The sequence below is a fragment of the Loxodonta africana genome, chromosome X (assembly GCF_030014295.1).
Source record: "Loxodonta africana isolate mLoxAfr1 chromosome X, mLoxAfr1.hap2, whole genome shotgun sequence".
Lineage (NCBI taxonomy): Eukaryota > Metazoa > Chordata > Mammalia > Proboscidea > Elephantidae > Loxodonta > Loxodonta africana.
In genome coordinates, this window is record NC_087369.1 from 35,694,411 (window position 1) to 35,720,872 (window position 26,462).

A 26,462-nucleotide genomic window follows, 5' to 3' on the forward strand; every position below is an offset into this window, starting at 1 on the left:
TTTCCACTGGTCCTGTACTTTACCAAGCATGAGGTCCTTCTCCAGGGACTGATCCCTCCTGATAACATGTCCAAAGTATGTGAGACATAGTTCCGCCATCCTTGCTTCTAAGGAGCATTCTGGTTGTAGTTCTTCCAAGACAGATTTGTTTGTTCTCTTGGCATTCCATCGTATATTCAATATTCTTCGCCAACACCACAAATCAAGGTGTCAACTCTTCTTCTTTAGTTGTCCTTATTCATTGTCCAGCTTTCACATGCATATGAGGTGACTGAAAACACCATGGCTTTGGTCAGACGAACCTTAGTCCTCAAGGTGACATCTTTGCTTTTCAACACTTTAAAGAGGTCTTTTGCAGCAGATTTGCCCAATGCAATGCATCTTTTGATTTCTTGACTGCTGCTTCTATGAGTGTGGATTGTGGATCCAAGTAAAATGAAATCCTTGACAACCTCAACTTTTTCTCTGTTTATCATGATGTTGCTTATTGGTCAGTTGCGAGGACTTTTGTTTTCTTTATGTTGAGGTGTAATCCACACTGAAGGCTGTGGTCTTTGATCTTCATCAATCAGTGCTTCAAGTCTTCTTCACTTCCAGCAAGCAAAGTTGTGTCACCTGCATAACACAGGTTGTTAATGAATCTTCCTCCAGTCCTCATGCCCTGTTCTTCATATGGTCCAGCTTCTTAGATCATTTGCTCAGCATACAGATTGAATAGGTATAGTGAAAGGACCAGCTGCTCCTTGGAAACCTTATGGGGCAGTTCTACTCTGGCCTATAGGGTCGCTATGAGTCAGAATTGACTCGATGGCAGTGGGTTTTTAATAGTGCTATAGAGCTCTATAACGGTAGGAGTAGGGGCTAGGGAGGAGAAGCTACAGAGGTATGGCTCTCAAGCACAAATGTCAGAGCAGCCATGTTTAATGTTATTATTTATTTGTGAAATAAACAGAGCTATAAAAAACCAAAACCAAACCCACTGTCACTGAGTTGATTCTGACTCACAGCAACCCTACAGTACAGAGTAGAACTGCCCCCATAGTGTTTTCAAGGAGCGGCTGGTGGATTCAAACTGCCGACCTTTTGGTTAGCAGCCAAACTCTTAACCACGGTGCCAACGGAGCTATAAAAGAGAGCAATTCTTTCTTTGCATATTCCCCTCACTGCTATGCCAAATATAATGGTATTACGCTTTACCAAAGTTGATAGACATGGACAAGAGTTTTGCAGACTTCAGAAAGCTCCAACAAAACGATTTTAGATCCTTACCATATTTACTTTTGTTCCCCTGACCTAACCTTTTGCAGAAGGAATGATCGACACATTCAGCAACCAAAGATTTGAACAAAAATGCATAATTTGAACATGATAAACAGCATAGAATTTCTCATTTGAACACATTTAGAATGAAATTTATTCTCTTACTTAGATTATTACATTATTTTGATCAATATATTTACTTGAAAACAACAGATACTATGTAAATAGCTTTATACAGAGAAACATGTTGGTATTTTGCAGACCCAATTATTTGAAGTTTTAGTATGGATATTACTAGCAGAAAGGAATTGCTTTTTACTGGACTTTTTTCTTGAAGGAATGTAGTTACTATGTATAGATTTCCCCAACTGTTCAAAGTTATGAACTGAGATTTACCAAGGAGGGAAAAAAATGTTTTAATATAGTATTATACATGTATTAAATATTTTCCCTTTATTTAGCTGATTTCTTTTTAAGTATTTCTAGAAGTTTCAGGGCAACAAAAAAAAGGAAGACTGAAGTCTTCAAATAAGAGAATACAATTTTATGAGCAAGTACTTTATTTCTGCCCTTTCCCTGAAAACCAAATCTATACTAAGAAAAATTTTACTTTGAACACGATTTAAACTTTATGAGTATAGAATTTCCATCCCATTTCATGGATTTCAAATCAAGAGATAAACTGAAGCATAGCAGGGCTGAAAATGACATTGTTTAGATAAATATATCTTGCCAGAATTATCCTGGTACCAGTATCGGAGGCTCCAGGCATATTCAGAACTGGGATTCTGGGTTAGGCTCTTAATACGCATCGTGACATGTCTCAACAGACACTTGCTTTCAAGAAAATGCTTTTTTAGATCATTTGGATTAGAATCTTTCTATTATGCTGCAAATATTCATAATGGTATTCATTCCTAAAAGACAAAAGCTTAGAAAAGCAGAACTATTCAAATCACTGAATATTAGCAGCGAGATACAAACCTGCCCTTCGGTTACTCAGTTTTAATCTACATCATGAAAAAAGTCAATACAATATCAAAAAAAGTTTGCAAGGGATAATGGAAAATGTTCAATGTCGAAAGGATACTATAAAATAAATTAGTGTTATTTTCCACTTGGGGAAAAAAAAGATGTTATTTTTCATTAGTAAAGTAACAAATTACTTTCTATATAGTATGTTCAGACTTGCATAAACATCTTTGCCAAATTTCTGTATTTCTTGGGCAAGAAACAGATCACTTAACTGTGAAATGGGAATTCAGTCTCTTACTGAGAAAATCACTTAATAAGATTCATTCTTTTGGGCCAGTGTGTTGCAACCTGGTGGAGAACCTTCATGGTTCCAGTGTGCGGAGTGAACATTTTGCTGTATCAATTGAACAGTAGTCTATGTTTGTCTTTACAAGGCAATTTTGTTCTTGCATCGCTGGTTATAGAAAGAACTTTCTATAATTCATACTGAGCCAAAGAATTTAAGTGTATTCTTCCTTGTCCAAATTAGCTATGGTAGAGACTGACTAGCTTTTTTACCAAACCTGTTCCTCTTCTTCCTGGGGTCAACACTGAACAATATTTCCCAGTTTCTTTTGCAGTTAGCCATGTGACAAGTTCTGGCTAACAGACTATGGACAGAATTACATGCATCAACTTCCAGGCCTGGCTCATTACAAATTACCATGAGCAATACTCTTTCCTAGTCTGCAGGCTAAATGCATAGGACCCTGATGCTCTGGACACAAAAGACAGAAGGAGTTTGGGTCTCTGAATGACTGCATAGAGAGTGGCTTATTTTGGACTTCACCAGAGTAAAAAGTAAACTTCTATTGTAGTGACCACTGAGATTTGGGAGCTGAACTATTATAGCAGTTAAACCAAAAACAAACCCACTGCTGTTGAGTTGATTCTGACTCATAGCAACCCTATAGGGTTTCCGAGGCTGTAACTCTCTATGGAAGCAGACTGCCCCATCTTTCTCCCATGGAGTCACTGGTGGTTTTGGTTAACAGTAGATTTCTTTAACCACTACACCACCAGGGCTCCTGTTATAGCAGCTAGTACTACCCAACTAATACATTAACATATTTAAATTCACTGCTTGAGCAACAATAAAGAGCTAAAATTTCTAAATTCAGAAAGGCCTAGTTTAATTAACAATCGCTACAACTGAAAGAGGAAATGTCTTTAGGAGGTAAATCAAAACCTTCATAATTGCACACTGAAAAAAGTATTTAGTCCTAGTGATTAAGGTTATTAACAAAAACAACAAAACAAGATAGGGAATGGTAGACATACTAGAAGGAGCACAGATTTTCTAGCCAGAAAAAGATGTTTGCAAAATCTACATTCTGAAACTCTAAGTTTGGAATCAACTGGATGGCACCAACAACAAGCTCTGTTCTTTGCTTGTTTTGTAAGCTTGAGAAATTTGATTAACTGTTTTGAGAACCTATTTTCTCATCTATAAAATGGGCATTATGAAATTTAGCTCACAGGTTTTTAAAAAAGATTATACACACATGCATACATACACACAAATAGCCCCCCCTCCCCGCACAGTGCCTGACACCTAGGAGGTGCGCAATAAATAGCTATTGGAGCTCTGGTGGCACAGTGGTTAAGAGCTCGGCTGCTGACCAAAAGGTCAGCAGTTTGAATCAAGTGTGCTCCTTGGGAACCATATGCGGCAGTTCTACTCTGTCCTATAGGGTCGCTAGGAGTCAGAAGCAACTCAGTGGCAATGGGTTTGATTGGTTTCTTATCACTAAGAATTAACCTATTGTATTTTTTTAAATATGTGTGACTTATAATATTTTTCAGTTATTAACCTTTTATTCTTGTTACCCTTTTCCTTTCCCAACACACTGGCAGCCAGGCATTCTTCCTCCATTTCCTTAGGGAAGGGGTGACGCAGCAGAATGTAACTGAAGAAAGCATATACTCTTGACTTTGAGTTTCAAAAGGCTAGTCCTAGCATAAGACAAACAATTTGGGGGAAAATGGATTATTAAAGGAATGGTTTCCCCACTCTTGAACTAGAAAAGATTTCGTTGGTTGTAGGAAGGTGCCCCCCCCCCGCCAAAAAAAAACCCTTGTCACTGTCAAGTTGATTTTGACTCATAGCAATCCTATAGGACAGAGTAAAACTGCCCCATAGGGTTTTCAGAGAGCGGCTGGTAGATTTAAACTGCTGACCTTTTGCTTAGCAGCCGAGCTCTTAATCACTGCGCCACTAGAGCATTTGCAGGGGAATTCAGAAAGTTCGATATCTTCTGTGTGTCCACATGGAAGGGCCTTGTGCCCAGCCCCGTTCAAACCATAACCTGGAGGGAAGGTGGGTGGAGGGAAAGGAGGAAACCCAGAAAGATCTGAGGGAATCTGATAGCAGGGGCAACCTGGGCCTCATACCTGGGCAGAACCTCTGGGGGAAATAGGATGGAGAGTAGTTTCCCCTACTCCTCCCTCAGCCACAAACACATGCCCATACACCGAATACAGTCACCCTGAGTCACTCTTGAGTGGCATAAAGAAGAAAATAGTACGCACAATATCTAGGTAGATGGGCCTTATACAGCCTCCCAAAGTTCTTGCTCACCCCGATGTGACATAAGGAACAGTATAATGATTTCTGGTATTACACAATGGGGCATCAAAATAGCAGAGAGGGGTCCAGAGAGATGGCAACTGAGGAGCAAATGTTCTGCCGCACCACGCCCACCACTCCATGCCTTGCAACTATATAAGCCCTGAATTGGGAAAAATTGTATCTCCTCTATTCGGTGAAATTAAGCTCAGTTATTGAGAGAGAACATTATGGATTGAAATTCTTACTCAGTACGATAATTATAATTGACAACCCTTTTACACTATTTTTATAAACATGATGGGGATGTATCAACTTAATATTCATGCTGAAACTTTTCATACACCTGCCTTGAGTTTCACATTCCTATGAAAAGACTTACTTTGATCTGTTATGATTGTTCTAGCCTCTTGATTGCCGGTCTTGTTTTTCAAATTCTGGGCAGCAGTAATGAGTTCTTCCAGTTGGGGGCGTCTCTGTTCCAAATCCTGCATCGTTGCCTGAAGGAACAAATATAGAACTTAATATTGGGGTTCTCCAGCATTGTGCATTTCTTATATGTAATACAAAGTAAAGTGCAATTTTCAAGCCAACTAAAATGCTTTCAGAAATAAGGAAGATGTTATTGGATATAAATCTCTATTGAGTAAGAACTTGTAGAGAAAAATTTAACAAGTAATGTGTTTCATTCTTAGATTCCAAATATATTTCAAATGAAATTCTTGATTATAGATTCGCCTCACTATTTAAGAGCTTAAATAAAAAAATCCGTTGATGTCGAGTAGAGTCCAGCTTATAATGACCCTAATCCGCCAGGCACTCCTTGGAAACTCTCTAGGGCAGTTCTACTCTGTCCTATAGGGTCGCTATGAGTCGGAATCGACTCGACGGCATTGGGTTTTTCGGGTATAGGACAGAGTAGAACTACCCCATAGGGTTTCCAAGGAGCAGCTGGTGGATTTCAACTGCTGACCTTTTGGTTAGCAGGTGAGGTCTCAACCACTACGCAACCAGGGCTCCATTTAAGAGCTACGTGAAGCCATTTCAGAGTAACCTGTGTTTACTTAAACCAGTGTACAAGTGCCCCTAGTAGAGATGTGGGGCCCTGATGGTGCAGTCTTAAGCATTTGGCTGCTAACCAAGAGATTGGTAGTTTGAATCCACCAGCAGCTCCTTGGAAACCCTATGGGGCATCTCTATTCTGTCCTATAGGGTCGATATAAGTCAGAATCAACTTGATGGCAAAGGGTTTGATTTTTTTTTGGTTTAGTAGAGATGTAATTCCAAATTATGATGATGCATTTAAGAGAAGGAAAGCTATTTATACTTTTCATTTCATTCTGTGTGGTGTCAAAATCAAGTTGTATATATGAGAAACAGAAAAAGCATAGAAGTGAACTAAGAGATGAAATATTTAACTTTTTTCGTGCCTGAGCTTCCTCATCTGTAAAATGAAAAGGTGATGTAGATGTGCTAAATTAGTGTCTCCTCAAAGTTGCCTGACCATAAGAGTCACCCAGGCTCCTTTGCTCCACTCCAGAACTAATGACTCATAGTAGGGACGGCTGGCAATTTGTATTTCTAGCAAATTGTCTACTTAACTCTTATGATCTGGCAAGTTTGGAAATCATCAGGCTAGAAGTTAGTATTCATATTCTTCCATATTATAAAAAAACATTAAACTGAATACTGCTTTAGATAAAAGTACCAAATAGAATATAGCCAACAAATAACTTTTAATTTATTGGTAGCGGTGTTAATCATCAAGAAATTTCTCTTCCCCCAAGAGTTCATTCAGTGTTTGTATCATCTTAGTCTCTCTACACTCTAGGGCTAAGATCCCAGCAAGATTTACAAAAAATTTGTGGAAAAGTAAGATACTTCACTTATAGTATTGCTCTGCTCCTAAACAGAATTCATTTTATTTTAATTGGGGAAACTAAAATTGATATTTACTATTAGTTTATAGGAAACCCTGGGGGCGGAGTGTTTAAGAGCTACAGCTGCTAACCAAAAGATCAGCAGTTTGAATCCACCAATTTATAATCACTATGTGACAGATGTTTTCTCCTTTTTATTCTAGTACTAACCAAACCAGAAGTCTTTCTGATTCTAAATCTGATGTTCTTTGTACTACCACATGAGGCCAATGGAAGTGAAGCGATGAAATGTAGTAGATAGCAACGTTCATGAAACTTAGTTATGTACTATGTCCTCTGACTTCTGGTGATTTTCTAAGGATTTTTAGTTTTGGAAAGGCCAAATTTTGATCATTCTATAGTGTTTCTCTTTTGTGAAGATGTAGAGTTTTGTGATTTAAGCTCAATTGCCTTTGGTAATATGAAAATTATGGAAAGAAAAAAAAACTTATCCAAACATTGTGTACATCTATTTTGAATATTTCCCCATCTCTGTATTGAAAAATCGGAGGGGCTAACTTCCAACAAATTTTCCACATTTTTGAGCTGTGATTGCTCAGAAGAAAAATCCAATTTTCAGGTTTCTAACTTTCATGGTTTTTTTTTACACAAAAGGGTGTTTGAAATACGGAACAAATTGCCAAAGATAGCTATTGAAGTAAGTGGCATAAGTCAGTTGGAGAGTGCTGAACAAATTTTAAAGTAGGAGCCATATACTAATAGATAGATTTTATGAAATAAGATGTTCTCCAGGGTTAGAATGTTACAATCTGGTCATCTGTGACACAGCAAGCAGAAAAGGTGCTTCGGAACTCTTAAATATTTGAATGTGCTCAATATATTTTTTTAAAACTGTCTTATCCAGAAACATCAGAGAAAATAAACTTTTCCCTCTCAAATTTAACAAAGAGCTGATACACATAGGTAGCAAAATACATAAATTCATTTATTCACTTATTCATTCATTTTATAAATTGTCACTGAGTGCTATAGCAGCGAGCAAATGCATTATGTACGGTTTATTTAATTTAAATGAGAAACTGTTTTGTTGATGCTTGGAAATGTTTATATAAGCAAAGACCATCTTTATCAGGTTACTGTTCTTGGATTCTATGTTAATTCACCCTCAAATAACCAGGCTATTCTTCTCACTTTTGGATGCATTACTCAAGGTTTGTTATACTTTTTTCTTTCTTTTAGAATTTCAAAGTTCATTTAAGAAGTAGGTTTTAGAAGTAACTTGATCAACTTTAATTTGAACCTTAACAGGCTTTAAAATAAACCTGACCACAATGAACAGCTTTTACTGATGAAATTAGCAAGCATGTCAATTTAGACTTAAAACAAGCGATTTTCCTCTCTAATAAGCAAAATAAGTCTCAGGGTATTGTGAAACCTGTTCTCTAGTTGGGTGATTCTCTAACTCTGCTGACAGGCACATGCGTTGTAAGCACCTGAGAAGATTACTGATGACATACCTTTGAAGCAGCCTCCTTAAAAACCTAAGGAGATTCACAATTGCAGTACTCCTATGCACTTGTAAAGTTTTTCAAGCTAAAATTGCAGCTCTTTATCCCACTTTCTGGTCAACATATACAAACATCCATTTCAAAATAGAAACTAGGAAAATAATGTATAGTGCTACTGAATTATTTTTTTAATATTAAACCCTGCTGGCATAGTGGTTAAGTGCTACGGTTGCTAACCAAAGGGTCGACAGTTCAAGTCTGCCAGGCGCTCCTTGAAAACTCTATGGGGCAGTTCTACTCTGTCTTATAGGGTCGCTATGAGTCGGAATTGACTCGACAGCACTGGGGTTTTTTTTTTTTTTTGGTTTTAATATTAAATAGTGGTCTCAAGAAATCGAATGATGTGTTTGCATTAAGCAAATCTGCAAAAGACCTCTTTAAAGTATTGAAAAGCAAAGATGTCACTTTGAGGACTAAGGTGTGCCTGACCCAAGCCATGGTATTTTCAATTGCCTCCTATGCATGTGAAAGCTGGACAAGGAATAAGGAAGTCCGAAGAAGAGTCGACGCCTTTGAATTGTGGTGTTGGCAAAGAATATTGAATATACCATGGACTGCCAGAAGAACGAACAAATCTGTTTTGGAAGAAGTACAGCCAGAATGCTTCTTAGAAGCTAGGATGGCGAGACTACCTCTCATGTAGTTTGCACATGTCATCTGGAGGGACCAGTCCCTGGAGGAGCACATCATGATTGGTAGAGGGTCAGTGGAAAAGAGGAAGAACCTCAATGAGATGGATTGAAGCAGTGGCTGCAACAATGGGCTCAAACATAGCAATGATTGTGAAGATGGCGAAGATGGTGTTTCGTTCTGTTGTGCATATGGTTGCTATGAGTCAGGGCTGATGCCATGGCACCTAACAACAACAGTAGAGCAGAATGTGAATTTTCTCCTTCAATTTTCTTCCCAGAAATAAAGGAAAGGATTTAAATATGGCATATACTTAAATATTTTTTTAGTTAAGATATTATAAAAATAGTGACTGATAGATTTTCTTGCTAAGAAACGGAACATAGCCATGAGGTGAGAGAAAATATTACTTTTCAGTTCATTTAGTTTTCTTTTGAGCGTATTCTATTTATGTGCTATTATCATTTCTTTGACTTGACAGTTTAGATTTATAATCCCATAACTTCTTAAATTCAATGACTTTATTCTCTATTCCATTATAGCCACCCACAGATCCGAGAACACCTTAGATCTAATCATAACTCAAAATTCTTGTTGCGGTTAGGTGCTGTGGAGTCAATTTCAACTCATAGCGACCCCATGTCACAGAGTAGAACTGCCTCATACTGTTTTCTAGGCTGTAATCTTTACAGCAGCAGACTGGCAGGTCTTCCTGGGTGGGTTCAAGACACCAACCTTTAGATTAGCAGCCGAGTCCTTAACCTTTGTGTCCCCAGGGCTTCTTTTTGCACAGAATTATCTAGTTCTAAAATCTCCATCTTTAAAACTTTGTTCTCTGCCCCCAATCTCCTGCTCTTAGCATGTGTCACCCCTCAGTAACACTGCCCCTACTGTAATCTTCATCCTCATACAAACTCCAGTCCCCTTCTATCATTCAATTACCTTGTTGTAGCTTCAATGGACAGATAAAACTAGTAGAATTCTGATTATCCTTATTTTCTTCTCTGATATGAGCCCAGATATGTATGACACGTGTAACTTAAATGGACAAAACCAAAACTATTCCATGCTTAAAAGTACCTAAGCATGATAATTAATCATTGTACACAGGATTCTATCATTCTAGCAGAAACAAACACAGGAGAGGAAGGAATCGATGCTATTTCTAAGAGAAGTCATAAAAATAACTAGCTACAGGGCTTTACTAAAAACAGCTTACCCCTTGGAGATGAGAATTCATCATAGATTCCACTAGCTGAGCAAAGACAGAGGGAAAAAAAATATGTACCTTCAAATACAAAGTAAATCAGAAGTCTTTAATCCTACTAAGCCCCCTCAAGAGGTGAGGGAAGTGGTTATAAATAGCAATTCTATGAAAAAAAGGAGCTAAACAACAAAACCGTAACATACTTCGAAACCAAAACCAAACCCGTTGCCGAAGAGTCAAATTCCAACTCTCAGCAACCCTATAGGGCAGAACTGCCCCCATAGGGTTTCCAAGGCTGTAAATCTTTACAGAAGCAGACAGTCGAATCTTTTCTTCTGCGGAGCACCTGTTGGGTTTGAACCTCCGATCTTTTGGTTAACAGCAGAGCGCTTAACCACTGCACTACCAGGGCTCCTTAGCATACTACATGTAGGTCATTATAATCTCTGAGAAAGAATTACATTTTATTATTATATTCTTTAAAATATCAGTCTACTGGAGCAATACTTAAATTGAAAAGGCCATACATTAACTGAATAGTTAGCATTCATAAGTCTAAGAAAAAAGCTTATCAACCAAATGCTTTACATTTTTAATATTTTTCTACAAAAATCAACAATTTTCAGACAGTTGCAATTAGAACAAAGGCCTGTAGTGATCTTCAACTGTTACTATTTCCAGGAAATAAATAAACATGACTTAATTTAAATGTAACACGAAAACGTAGAACCTTATACTTGGTTTCATTAACAACTTTAAGAAAGTAACATTAAAGATTGACATGGTGAAATAGTTTATGTATGGAAGAAAGTAAGCATTTAAGTCAAGTAGCTACTAAATTGTAGCCTTTCTAGTAACAAAGAGTTTTACCTGTGAACACACTAATCATCTGTCTAGTTCTCAAACTGCCTCACAGAGCACCTTAATTCTGGCTTCTGTCTGTGCGTTAAGCTGCCTTTCCAAATAGACTGGCCAAATCCAAAGTCGTCTTTATTGCCCTCCACTTCCTCACTTTCATTTACGTTTTAAATTGGCTTGGATATTTTCCTACCTGGTATGCCTTCCCTAATGAATGTTCTAGCAGCACCTCTGTTGGTAACTTCTTCATAAATACTCTCTAACCATGGTTATCATTTTGCACTTCATGCATTCAAAAAATATTTTTAAAGGCGCTTTATTTTTTTCTATTTTCAAATTCACAGAGTAGTTGCAAGAATGTTACAAAGAACTCTCATACACACTTCACCCAAAAGAGCCAATTGTTAATGTTTTGTTGCATTTTATTTGCCATTTATCATTCCCTTTCTCTTTCTACATATGTAATATTTGTATATGTAATATATAAGCAGCCCTGGTGGTGCAGTGGTTTAAGCACTTGGCTGCTATCTGAAAGGTTGGCAGTTGGAACCCACCAGCCGCTCCTCAGGAGAAAGACGGGGTGGTCGTCTTTGTAAAGATTACAGCCTTGGAATCACTATGGGGCAGTTCTACTCTGTCCAATAGGGTCACTATGAGTCAGAATCTGCTGGACAGCAACAGGGTTTTTTTTTTTATATATATCTATGTCCAAGTCCATTGTCGTCGAGTCAATTCTGACTCATAGCGACTGTATAGGACAGAGTAGAACTGCCCCATAAGGTTTCCAAGAAGCACCTGCTGGATTTGAACTGCCGACCTTTTGGTTAGCAGTGGTAGCACTTAACCACTATGCCACCAGGGTTTATTTTTTATATATAGATATATATGTATGTATGTATTCCAAATCATTTAAGAATAAGTTGTAGATATCATGCCCCTTTGCCCCTAAATAATTCAGTGTTTGTTTCCTAAGATCAAAGACAGGCTCTTACATAACTACAATCCAATTTCAAAGTCAGGAAAGTTAACACGGCTTTAGTACTATAATCTAATCCACAGTCTTTATTCAGAGTATGACTATTGTTCCATTAATGCCTTTTATAGCTACATTTTCGGTTCCTGGTCTAGGCTTATGCATTGCATTAATTTTCATATCTCTTTAGTCTCCTTTAACCTGAAATAGTTCCTCAGTCTATCTTTGAACTTTGTGACATTGATATTTTTGAAGAATACAGGCCAGGTACTTTGTCAAATGCCCCCCCCCCGCCCCAATCTGGATCTCAGCAACTCTTTTTTAGTGCCTCTGTTATGTCAGGCATTGAACTGGGCACAAGGGATGCACTGGTGAAGAAGGAAACATTCCTGTTCTCAAAGAGAAAACAAACTAACAGTGAGGACAGGCAGTAAATACACAGTGACAATAACTGAGTCGAGTACTACGGTAGGGGAAGCGCACGGAATAATAAAGCATGTAGCAGAGATACCTAACCAAACCTGGGGATCTAGGAGGGCCTTCTGAAGGAAGTGGAGCTAAAGTGGGTCTCAGCTCTTCTCTATCTAAACTATGCAATACGGGTTTAAATACCATGGCTATAGCAGCCATGAGAATGTGCAGGCCTTTCACTAAACCAAAAAACCAAATCCATTGCTGACGAGTCGATTCCGACTCATAGTGACTCTATAGGTGTTATTCAAGATAGAACAACAAATGAACACTGGAAAAATTGGGCAGGAATAATCCCCAAATATGCTTATTGTAAAATGGTTTCCATTTTTCCCTTTCCTCTAAAATATATGTAAAAAAAAAAAAAATCCATTGCCGTCGAGTCGATTCTGACTCATAGCAACCCTACAGGACAGGCTAGAACTGCCCCATAGGGTTTCCAAGGAGCGCCTGGTGAATTCAAACTGTTGGCCTTTTGGTTAGCAGCCAAACTCTTAACCACTATGCCACCAGGGTTTCCAGGCCTTTTGCTACTGGGACCTAACTGACTGAGGGCTCCAGCGTGCTGCATTTTGAAATCCATCACTACATTTGCACCAAAGCCAAGAGCCCACAGACTGCTCCTTGCCAACAACTGAGGGATGTGGTGAAACAAAGGCAGAGCCATTCCTAGGAGACATGGGACTCCTCCATGAATCCCTAAAAGCTTTGTGGAACCTTCCTTAGACTGCACAGGAGACTGGGATAGCTCCACCCAACCTTCTCTCTCTCTCTCTCTCACCTTCATTTGGGGTCAGACTTGTATCTAATGGCTCTCTCAGCCTTCCCTGGATTCCCTTCTATTTCCTTTCACGTAGGTATTTCCTCCAATAAAATCCTAGTCACACTTAATCTCAGACCCTGATTAACACACTCGCTTTTGCACTTCTAGCCCCTAAACTTCTCATTTACTCCTTAGATTCACATAGCATGATGGCTCCATGTATTACTACCTGCATGTGTAACTCTCAGTTAGCGGGCATTGGTAGTACAGGTCTTCTCGTGCCTCCCATCAGTTGACTTAAAATTCAATTCAAGTAAATCGGTATTTTTTAATTATTATTGTTACTAGCTGCCATTGAGTCAGCCCCAACTCATAGCGGCCTCATGCACGATGGGATCGGACTGTTGTGATCCATACGGTTTTCACTGGCTGATTTTCTGGAAGTGGGTTACCAGGCCTTTCTTCCTAGTCTTTTTTAGTCTGAAAATTCTGCTGAAATTTGTTCAGCATCATAGCTACATGCAAGCCTCCACTGAGAGATGGGTGGTGGCTGTGCTTGAGGTGCATTGGCTGGGAATCAAATCTGGATCTCCTGCACGCAAGGTGAGAATTTTACCACTGAACCACCAACACCCGCCATTTTTAAGTTACCTTTATTTAAAAACTACTACTTCTTAAAAATATGGGGGGCATGGCCATTATTCTCAATTAACCTATAATTTTACTGGAGGAAGAGATGATTTCTTCAATGTCTAATATGGTAATGATGAAGGTCCATTTTCTGCACACATAGTTCATGAATTCTAGGATGTCAAAGTAAACCACCAGGAATTTGCTTTCCTTAAGAGCCACTAGGTTTCTTGGAAGACATGGGAAAGAGGACTTTCAAGCAAGATCTCAGACGAGGGAAGATAACAAAGCTAAGACAAAAGTCATCCCGACCTCTCTGTCTGAGACGTGCCCTGGGTAAGCAGAGGTCTCAATGAGAGCGGGCTTTATTGGTGTGTTCCTTGTACACTTGCACAGGGTTCTGCACACAAAAGGGCCTCATGCTTGGCTTACTGTTCTGCTGTCACTGTCTTGAAATTCTCAACAATGTTTTTTAACAAGGCCCTGCATTTCCATTTCGTATTAGGTTCTACCAATCATGTTGCCGTGCCTGACCTCAACCCTCAGGCAGCAGAGAATAAAAGATGTGTATCTTGGCTGAAGCACTGGTTGATCATTGATGGGGAACAACATATTTGAACACAAGTGACATGATGTCAATGCAATGCTTCTTGCTTAGTTCCTGGCGATTTATTCCAAATTTCTGGAAGAAGAAACCAGGAAGCTAAAGAGAATGTGTTTTTTGGAGAAAATCTCTTCCAACTTCAAGAAAAAAAAGCAGAATAGGACAGATGGTCGGCAGTGGTCGTGAGTTGGGACTGCATCGGTAGCAACAATATCAGAGAAGCAAAGTCCTGTGATTGTAGGAGTGAAGTAGGGGTGAAGTAGGGAAACTCCCAAGAAAGTGATGAAAATCATTTAACAAAAAAATTGGGGGTAAAATGAGGAACCTGTGGTGCCAGCAACAATAATGGCTGCTGGGATTCCAAATACCACCCCCAATTTTAGCTAAGTAAGTATTAGCTCTTTCCAAGGCTAACGTGTCCTTGAGCAATACAGAAGAAACATTTAATAATTAATTACACAAAACATTTACTAAACTATATGCCAAAGTCTGGGCTAATAAACACAGACAAATACAACTTAGCCTCTTTCCTCAAGGGACTCATAATCTAACAACAAGAGAAAGACTAGTAAAGAACCAATACAGTGAAAAAAAATATTACAAGATTAGTTGTTTACTGGGCATTTACTATGCGCCAGAATTGTCAATTAATATCATAGTGGTTAAGAGCATGGACTCTGGAGTTAGATCGCCTGGGTCTGAATTCTTGCTGCCACTTACTAGCTTTATGATTTTGGACAAGTTACTTAGCTGCTCTCTGCTTCATTCCAAATGCTAGAAAATGAGGATAATAACAGACCTACCTCTTATATTGGTTGAAAGAACGAACTGGATTAATACTTGTAAACTTTTTGGACGTTTTCTGTTATATAATGAGAACTGTAAAAGTTTTAAGCAAAAATATTAATTCGCCTAGTCCTCAAAATATGAGATAGGTACTATTATTATACCTATTTTACAGATAAGAAAACTAAAAGAAAAAGAAGTAATTTGTTCAGGATCACATGTTAATAAGTGACAGAACTTCTAACAGAGGTAATTTGGGTCTAGAGCCCACACACTTAGGAACTATGACGTAGTATGATATAGTTATAATATACCAAACTCCAAACCAAACCCACTGCCACTGAGTGGATTCTGACTCATAGCAACCCTATAAGACAGAGTAGAACTACCCCATAGGGTTTCCAAGGCTGTAAACCTTTATGGAAGCTGACTACCACATCTTTCTCCTGAAGAGCGGCTGGTGGGTTCGTACCGCCAACCTTTTGGACAGCAGCCAAGCGCTTTAAGCACAGCCACCCTTGTGTGTCAGTGGAGGCTTGGGTACTGTTGTGATGCTGAACAGGTTTCAGCGGAGCTTCTAGACTAAGACCGACTAAGATGAAAGGCCTGATAATCTGCTTCTGAAAATCAACCAATGAGGTCTTCATGAGTCAGGGACCAACATTAAAATATAGTATGGCTAAAGCATAGTATGATATAATTACAATACATAATACTATGTAAGTATTGTAATTATATGTATATGTATATATGTATATGCATATGTATATGCATAGTATGATATAATTACAATACATACATACTAAAGCATAGTATGATATAATTACAATAAAAAAAACAATACAGTCATGGCTAAATGAAACAAGAATATGAATGGAAATTTGAAAGGGGGATTAACTAACTGTGGAAGTACTGAATCATTCAGGGTTTCTGTAATAAACAAATGACACATTGGAATTGGGATGGTGCAGTACCCTGGAGGTAGCAACAATGGGGGAGTCTTTCCTCCCCAATGCCTGAAAGGCAAAGAGAAGGGAGTAGTTAGTGTAAACTGAGAAGGTGCTGCAGGGAGAAAAAAGAGAGGACCCCTGAAAGGAGCTGTGGTTGTCAGTCAGGGTACCTAGCCATGCCTTGACTCACTCTCCTCTTAACTTCTGATCTCCTGGCACCTCCCATTGAAGGACACAGTCAATGGGCAAGCAAACCCACTGATGCTGTCCATATTGGTCAGCCTCCCGGGGTGAAACAGGAAGTTAGAGAGTGGATCTGAGAAACTACCCAGCAAAATTACCAAAATGAATGGTAAAGAAAGTACCAACCACCACAAGGAATCAGTGAAGGGAGTGGCCACATATGGGGATTCTCAGCAAAGATCATAGACAGTATGGCACTGCAGCTGAAGCCTGAAAGATTCTGCTAGATAATGAAGAGGGCATTGTAAGGGGAAGAAAAAAATGAGCAATGGCATGAAATGAAATAAAGAGCCTCAACTGGGCTGGCTGGAGCCTAAGATTCTCTGCAAATAATGGGAGATGAGCTTAGATAGGCACAATGGCAGCAGTTTATGGTTGGCTTTTTTAAAAGGAGCTTGAGGCGTTTGGATTTTATCTGGAGGACAAGTGGCAAGTGACGACGACCTGAAAAACAAGCTAGGGGAGCCAAGCTTTTCACAGTCCCCTGCCTTGTACACCTTGTTCCTTCTAGCTGGAATACCTTTTGCAGGGCTGGTTGATTCCTGGAAATACAGTAAACAGGTATCTATAAGTAAAAGTATTTATTGACCAAAGGAATGGATACAATAAGGGGAAACAGAGATGCAAGAAAGACATATTTATAATTGGAATGGTATGAAAGTTTCTAGAACATACAACCTTGCTTAAGCAGTGTTTATCACTATTAAGAGTAACTATCATTTAGCTAACTTGAAAAATGATATTATATTAACTTAAAACAAACAAACAAACAAAACCCATTGCCATAGAGTCGATTCCAACTCGTAGTGACCCCATAGGACAGAGTAGAACTGTCCCATAGGGTTTCCAAGGAGCAGCTGGCAGATTTGAACTGCTGACCTTTTGGTTAGAAGCTGCGCTCTTAACCACTGTGCCACCAGGGCTCCATTATATCAACTTAAGAAAGTATTATTAGATATTCCAACTCATAAAACAATAGGACAGTCTATGAAATTTATTTCTCTATTTCTTTGTAATGTGATTTTCTCACTTGTAGACATTCTTGAGGGCTTAAAAAACAGATTTTAAGTCTACCAATTTTGATGTCTTTCTTGTAATGGTATAATACAAAGTTTTGTTGTTGTTGTTAGGTGCCATCGAGTCAGTTCTGACTCATAGCAACCCTATGTACAACAGAACGAAACACTGCCCGGTCCTGAGCCATCCTTACAATGGTTGTTACCCTTGAGCTCATTGTTGCAGCCACTGTGTCAATCCACCTCATTGAGGGTCTTCCTCTTTTCTGCTGGCCCTGTAGTCTGCCAAGCATGATGTCCTTCTCCAGGGACTGATCCCTCCTGACATATCCATAATTTGTTATGATCCACATAGTCAAATGCCTTTGCATAGTCAATAAAACACAGGTGAACATCTTCTGGTATTCTCTGCTTTCAGCCAGGATCCATCTGACATCAGCAACGATATCCCTGGTTCCACGTCCTCTTCTGAAACTGGCCTGAATTTCTGGCAGTTCCCTGTCGATATACTGCTGCAGCCGTTTTTGAATGATCTTCAGCAGAATTTTGCTTGCGTGTGACATTAATGATATTGTTCTATAATTTCCACATTCGGTTGGATCACCTTTCTTGGGAATAGGCATAAATATGGATCTCTTCCAGTCAGTTGGCCAGGAAGCTGTCTTCCATATTTCTTGGCGTAGACGATTGAGCACCTCCAGCACTGCATTTGTTTGTTGAAACACCTCAGTTGATATTCCATCAATTCCTGGAGCCTTGTTTTTCACCAATGCCTTCAGAGCAGCTTGGATTTCTTCCTTCAGTACCATCAGTTCCTGATCATATGCCACCTCTTGAAATGGTTGAACATCGATTAATTCTTTTTGGTATAATGACTCTGTGTATTCCTTCCATCTTCTTTTGATGCTTCCTGCATTGTTTAATGTTTTCCCCATGGAATCCTTCACTATTGCAACTCGAGGCTTGAATTTTTTCTTCAGTTCTTTCAGCTTGAGAAACGCCGAGCATATTCTTCCTTTTTGGTTTTCCATCTCCAGCTCTTTGCACATGTGATTATAATACTTTACTTTGTCTTCTCAAGATGCCCTTTGAAATCTTCCATTCAGCTCCTTCACTTCATCAATTCTTTCTTTTGCTTTAGCTGCTTGACGTTCGAGAGCAAGTTTCAGAGTCTCCTCTGACATCCATCTTGGTCTTTTATTCTTTCCTGTCTTTTCAATGACCTCTTGCTTTCTTCATGTATGATGTCCATGATGTCATTCCACAACTCGTCTGGTCTTCAGTCACTAGTGTTGAATGCATCAAATCTATTCTTGAGATGGTCTCTAAATTCAGGTGGGATATACTCAAGGTCATATTTTGGCTCTTGTGGACTTGCTCTGATTTTCTTCAGTTTCAGCTTGAACTTGCATATGAGCAACTGATGGTCTGTTCCACAGTCGGCCCCTGGCCTTGTTCTGACTGATGAATTGAGCTTTTCCATTGTCTCTTTCCAAAGATGTAGTCAATTTGATTTCTGTGTGTTCCATGTGGTGAGGTCCATGTGTATAGTCGCTGCTTATGTTGGTGAAAGAAGGTATTTGCAATGAAGAAGTCATTGGTCTTGCAAAATTTTATCATTCGATCTCTGGCATTGTTTCTATCACCAAGGCTATATTTTCCAACTACTGATCCTTCTTCTTTGTTTCCAGCTTTCGCATTCCAATCACCAGTAATTATCAATGCATCTTGATTGCATGTTCAATCAATTTCCGACTGCAGCAGCTGATAAAAATCTTCTATTTCTTCATCTTTTGCCCTAGTGGTTGGTGCGCAAATTTGAATAATAGTCATATTAACTGGTCTTCCTTGCAGGCGTATGGATATTATCCTATCACTGACAGCGTTGTACTTCAGGATAGATCTTGAAATGTTCTTTTTTGTTGATAAATGCAACACCATTCCTCTTCATGCTGTCATTCCCAACATAGTAGACTATATGATTGTCCATTTCAAAATGGCCAATACCAGTCCATTTCAGCTCACTAATGCCTAGGATATTGATGTTTATGTGTTCCATTTCATTTTTGATGATTTCCAATTTTCCTTGATTCATACTTCATACACTCCAGGTTCCGATTGTTAATGGATGTTTGCAGCTGTTTCTTCTCATTTTGAGTTGTGCCACATCAGCAAATGAAGGTCCCGAAAGCTTTACCCCATCCATGTCATTAAGGTCGACCCTAATTTGAGGAGGCAGCTCTTCCCCAGTCATCTTTTGAGTGTCTTCCAACCTGGGGGGCTCATCTTCCAGCACTATATCAGACAATGTTCTGCTGCAATTCATAAGGTTTTCACTGGCTAGTGCTTTTCAGAAGTAGACTGCCGGGTCCTTCTTCCTAGTCTGTCTTAGTTTGGAAGCTCAGCTGAAACCTGTCCTCCGTGGGTGACCCTGCTGGTATCTGAAAACCAATGGCATAGCTTCCAGCATCACAGCAACACGCAAGCCCCCACAGTATGACAAACTGACAGACATGAGGGGGATGTATATCATATGGATTTATAATTCATATCATATGCCTTTACTTTTATTTTAAAAAAATGAGACTCTTTCTTTTCTACTATTAATATGTTATTTTAAAAATAAATTCTTTCCCTTTGTTAAAAAGAGATTAAGATGGTTCTTTCAAAGCTATTTTGTTACAGGAAATTCAAAGGATTGATTTGCTTGTCATTTCATAAAACCCTTAATATGCAAAAATGAAAACTTCTTTCAGTTACAGAAGCCAGTAAGTAAATAATGTGGTCTAAACTGGGGATCTTGAAATCTAATTTCAAGGTCAAGAAGAATTTTAGGCTACAATTTGTTGATAATGATTTGCAAATACATTTCTAAGCTAATACAAAGGGCACTGATATTTTTAGCTATTCAACATTAGATCTATTAGTTATTCTATATTGTTCACATTTCTTGAAACTCTATTGTTCCATAAGTTTAGCATACTGACAAAGGATAATTGGGGCAGTTTTAAGACCAGTTTTTGTCATGTGCATCACATCTGCAAGCTTTTGATGTGATAACCCAGTAAAATATGTAATACTTTTTCTTCTCCCTGGTGATGCAGTGGTTAAGAGCTTGGCTGCTAATCAGCAGTTTGAATCCACCAGCGGCTCCTTGGAAACCCTATGGGGCAGTTCTACTCTGTCCTATACGGTTGCCATGCATTGGAATCGACTCAACGGCAATGGATATTTTTACATACATTTTAGAGGAAAGGGCAAAATGGAAACCATTTTACAATATACATTTTTGGGATTATTCCTGCTCAATTTTCCCAGTGTTCATTTGTTGTTCTATCCTGAATAACACTACTTTGGAACCATTCTATTTTCGACTGTTCAAGTTATATGCTCTGTTTATCTCATCGGAGCACCCTATACATAAGTTGCATCATAAGAAAGAAAATAGAGGAATTATGCAACTGGAAGAGTGAGGGTACTGTTTATAATATTTTGCCTGGTACAGAACACCATTGACTTTACATCCTACAGAAGCTGTCCAGAGCTTGTAGAAATCCTCAGATAAAAGAGACCAGAGCTGAGAGGTAATTGAACATTGATTGCCAAATAGGCAGAAAATATTTTTTGGGAATAGTCTATGCAGTAGGGAATGCACCTTGTGGGTGATAGAGAATGGCTTAGAAGAACATCCCCCAATGAACTCAATGAACTTGCAATGCAGCTGCGAGATTTTAGAACAGAGTAATGCAGTTGGAGAGACAAACTGCAGGCCCACCCATGCGTGCTCACATATGCAGTTAACCAATAATAGAAGACAATATGTAAGTGACAAATGTAATGGTTTATGGACTGCAGACTATGCTAACAGGATTCTGAAGGATGGACTTTTAAGGTGAATGTATTCAGGGAAAGTGCTATAGAGAAGCTGGAACCTGAACTTTAAGTCGAGGATGGACAGGACTCATAACACCAGAATGATGACAGGGCAAATCTAGGACAAGGAAGGGGCTTAAAGCAAAGTGTGGAGGTCAGCATACGTAAGCGTGCTTGAGAAAGAGAGAAGAGGGCAGCTCTATACTGGGTGATCTTTGACCGTGATCAAATTGGGAAAGGAAGCTGGAGGCACAATGTGAGGGCTCTGAATATCAGATTAACGAGTAATGTTGAAGGCAATGGAGGGGGGGTGGTCATTGGATGTTTTAGACCAGAGGGATGAAACAATTAAAGTGGCATTTTAGAAATAGTAACCACGCACCGTTGCATCTAACGTCCTTTCCGAGAGAGAGCTGAAAAACTAAATTGCAGCAATCTAAGAAAAGCCTCATCTATCCCTTCTTTGATTAAATCTCCTGTCATGAAAACATACAAAACATTCCTAATTTAACTTCATGCATCCTTTTTTTTTTTAAGGAAAAGATTATAACTCTCTTACATATAAAAAAATTCAACTCCATTGCTTTCCAGAACTGTCCCAGAGGCTGATTAAGTAAACTTGCTGATCCCATTTGTAATCTTATATTAAAATTGGATGGCAGTACAAAGGGACTGTAGTTTTAGTTTTTTTTTTTTAAGGTAAACATTCAGGATATTTTATTAAATTCTTAAATTCCTGCTTTAAAGAATAGCATATATTTTCAGTGCATGAAAGAAAATTGGGATCACTCCAGAAATATGACTTCAAATATTATTACCAGTGGTAATAAGAATTATCAATGTAATGTTACGATGTCACATTTTGTGACCCTAACTTCTCAATGTCCTTTTATATCTATTATTGCATTAGACCTATGATGTTTTTCTTTGGGAAATGAAGACTCCACATAATACTCCCATTTCTAGGAAAAGTGCCCAGCTGTTATTTAACAAGACTAATCCCTTCCAAAGTCAAAAGTCAAACATACAAAAGGTTATGCTAAAAATGCATTCAGCCTTTTCATATTTTCAAAACGTTTTGGAGTTGCCACTTATTTAGGTACAGAGCCAAGAACCTTGGTTTTCATTGCCAACTGAAGCCATCAATAAACTGAGGCAGAGCAAGAGCTGTGACTGTTCTGTGACACTGCCTGCACAAGGGAAGTGAAGTAGAGAAATGAGCAATTATCTAGAGGCAATTAAACTCATGTACACAGTCAATCGGTATAATTCAAGCCCCCAAATATCCTCTTCTCCTATCTTCAAATGGTGGATGCTAAGACTTGAATTATCAAAATAATTGGCACAGCTGTTCAATTCATGTTGCCTATACAGGGATATAGCATCAGGCTCAGTTTATTCATCTGTAAAATGAAGATAATTACATTTATATCAACCAATCTTGGGGAGATTAAAGCAATAAATGTATTTATAAGAATTCAAGTACCTTAGGTAGAAATTAGTCAAATATGGCTAGTCCAGGTTTCTTTATTGTAACAGCAATTGAGGAATATGTTATGTGGAATATATTTAATCGATCAGGTCTCAACCATCTGATTTCATCAAGTTCTGAACACAACAAAGTGAGATGACATATGGATAGTAAGTAATCAATGTGCTCATGCTAAGAAATGCTATCTTAATGGTTTGGAAGTCATTTTGAGTCTTACAAATAAGTATAAGACAAGGGTAAGGGTGTGTGTGTGCACCCACACACAAACAGGCAATATCCAGTTTGGAGAAGAAAGGTATGCACAAATCCGTACTCTACTTTTGCATGAAGTAGTGTACCAATTGGACACGCACATAAGGAATAAAAAAAGTTTAACAATTGGGTCTCACTCTTCAAAATAGATAGCAGACTTTGTCTGTTTCCTTGGTGGTTGTCTCAGAGAGTGACATTAATCTATTTCGTCTCAGAAATTGTATGACTGGGGAAAAGATCAAATCTGCCTTTGATTGGGCACCACGTGTTTAAGCCTTGGCTTAGCTGTAAATCATTCGCAATGATTATTTCTTGATAGGGGAGTGGAGTTACTATCAAAAAAAAAAAAAAAGAAAAAAACCATTGCCATCAAGTCAATTCTGACTCATAGTGACCGTATAGGACAGAGTAGAACTGCCTTATAGGGTTTTCAAGGCTGTAAATCTTTACGGGAGCAGTCTGCCGCATCTTTCTCCTTTCTCCCATGGAGCAGCTGGTGCCTTAGAATTGGCTGACCTTTTGCTTAGCGCCCCAGCACTTAACCACTGTGCCACCAGGGCTCCTTGGAATTGCTATTATGGGGTGTTAATACACTTGCAGAGGAGTGTTGCTGGAGGTAGGAGGTGTTAGACATTGATCAGGAGCTTCAGAAAAATGAGCTATTTATTTTTGCTGCTGTAAGAGGAAAGTTTCTGTAGTAAAACAATGATTCTGCTTCTCTGTCAAAAAAATACCATTTTATGACATAGAAGCTCACTTCAGTAAACAAAGAACAGACTGTTATTGGGGGATGTAAAAATTGCAATAGAATATATTCCCCTGTAGGAGCACAACAACCTTTAACTCAATTGCAACTTGCAGTGTGACAGCTCTTCAAAGGAGGGGACATATTCTATGGGGAGGATCTCAGATATGCTTTTCAATTCCCCAGACCATACTAGTTCTTATCCTATAAAAATGGGTCTCCATTAGCATACTGTGCCAGTAAATCACACACTTGCACCACAGCATGAAAGAAGCCCTGCTCGGGGGGAATTGCTATTTGTGGCATAGTTCCAGGGAAACACATGGCTCAACTGAATCCGATTCTGAAGAATATGGAAAGTTTATGTACTGTTTGATAGGAAAATGTGCACAGCTTTTTAACTGCGAGCCTCTAGGTCTGCTCCAAGGGCAAGTATAATCAATTCTTAAATGGTTTTTATAATGCTGCATACCTGACCAAGCTGTTTATATTACAGGGAAGTGTGGTTTAATTCTCTATTTTATTGGGAAGGTTGCTTATTATTAACACTACTCATTTCGATAAATTTTAAATAATTTATAACCTCTCCTTGGGGAGAGGTTGAGGTAAGAATTCTCTAACTATCTACTTTTTCTCTGTTTTATTTGTATGAGGGGCACAAAATTGCTTAGACATTGCTGCTTTAGAACCGTTAGTAGCATGCGTCTGGGTAGAGACAAAACATTGATACTAATAAATCAATATTGTTGGTTGATTCCAATTTCCAATTTTCACACCCTCTGTGTGTTACATTAACGATCTACCTAATTCTCAGGGGAACTTTTCTCTAAGATAGTGACCAGAGCAGACGTTAACGAGGTTAATGCCTCAATTAAAACTTTATGAAGCTAGATAGGTTGTAAAAAAAAAAAAAAGTAATAGCTAATTCCCTGTCTTTGTTTCACAAAAGGGATGCTACTATACACAAATTATGCTAAAAGTAACTCACAGAACATGTGTTACTGAAGAGGAGTCAAAAGCATTAAAAATTTGTACAACGGGCATCACCACAAAGAAGGTAAAAAAATAAGAAAGGCTGGCAAACTCAGAGATGCAATTCATTAAGCAGTTTGGGTTTAATAAATGTCTACCTTGGAATGTTTTCCAAGTAATTACTGCCCCAATCTCTATCCACTTAACTATAGTATTCATTTGAAATATCAACTAAAACTTGTCACCCCACTTTCTCAAAAATTTTCAGTGACTCTCCACTACTTCATAATTCCAAACCCTACAGCATAACAATAACAGCAATAATTAGTTATTATATTGTTCCTATGCGTCAGATATTTTTTCTAAGCATTTTGCAGATATCAACTTAGAGCAACCATCTGAAGTAGGTATCCTTGTATTCTTCTACAGATGAGGAAAATGTGGCGCAGACAGGTTACATAACTTACCCTAAGTCGCAAAGCTAATAGCTGGTAGAAGTGAATGAAAATGGTCCAGATCTTCCTTTTCTAGTGTTTTTGTTCAGTACATTATGTGCGATTTCTTAAGCAGCTACAGTGTATATTCTACAAACATCATCATTAAATTTAACAGCAGCTCTACCTAAGTAGGTATTATGGCCATTTTTACACATCAGGAAATAGGCTCAGAGAAGATGAACAACTTTCCTAAAGACAGCCAGCTGGTTTAGGTATAGAAAACCATTTCAACTCAGATCTGTGGGACTCCAGAGCCTAGCCCTGTCGTCCTGTCACAAGTCGTCTCCACATGCTACTTGCCTTAGTCATCTAGTGCTGCTATAATAGAAATACCACAAGTGGATGGCTTTAACAAAGAGAAATTTATTTTCTCATAATCTAGTAGGTTACAAGTCCAAATTCAGGGCATCAGCTCCAGGGGAAGGCTTTCTCTCTCTGTCTGCTCTGGAAAAATGTCCTTGTTAATCTTTCCATGGTCGACGACCTTCTCAGCCACAGGGACCCCAGGTCCAAAGGATGCGCTCTGCTCCTGGCACTGCTTTCTTGGTGGTATGAGGTCCCCAACTCTCTGCTTGCTTCCCTTTCCTTTTATCTCTTGAAACTCCCTTCACCTTTGATCAGGGAGGTGACCTGAGCAAGGGCGGTGTTCCAATTCCACCCTAATTCTCTCAACATAAAATTACAATCACAAAATGGAGGACAACCACACAATACCGGGAATCATGGCCTAAACAAGTTGATATACACATTTTTGGGGGGACATAATTCAATCCATGACAATATACTACTGGTATTTAACAAGGTGTTCTCTATGGTCCTTTCAGCTTTAACATTCTGTGGTGTTGAATCACTTGATGTAGTGAAATGAACAGAGAACTAGGCACAGGGGGCCATGGGTTCAAGATTCAAGGCTGCCATAAACAGTTAAGAAGAGACTAGGGCAAGTCATCTATGTCCATTATCAATTGATTGCTTCTCAGCTCCAAATCCATATCTCATTGTCTGTTCGGCAAGTATGTAACTACGCCCTTTAAATACTTCCCCTTTTGCAGCTGGTTCTATATTAAGAGAACACTGGAGGGACACTGGAGGAAGAAGGGGTATTTGTCTCTGTAGGTTTCTGCAGTGTGTGGTTTCTACAGCGTGAGGTTCAGTGCGTGGATTCTCTACAACCTGGATCTTGTGGCGCACAGGGCTTGTTCAGTGCTG

At 38.8% G+C, this 26,462-nt stretch overlaps 1 protein-coding gene across 1 annotated transcript in view; it reads right to left on the bottom strand.

Moving 5' to 3' along the window:
* DMD (dystrophin) overlaps positions 1-26,462 on the bottom strand; it is a 1,889,362-nt gene that overhangs the window by 669,875 nt on the left and 1,193,025 nt on the right. The window contains exon 47 of the mRNA XM_010599731.3: positions 5,226-5,343. Coding sequence (XP_010598033.2) covers positions 5,226-5,343 — 118 coding nt within the window. The remainder of the gene's footprint in view (positions 1-5,225; positions 5,344-26,462) is intronic.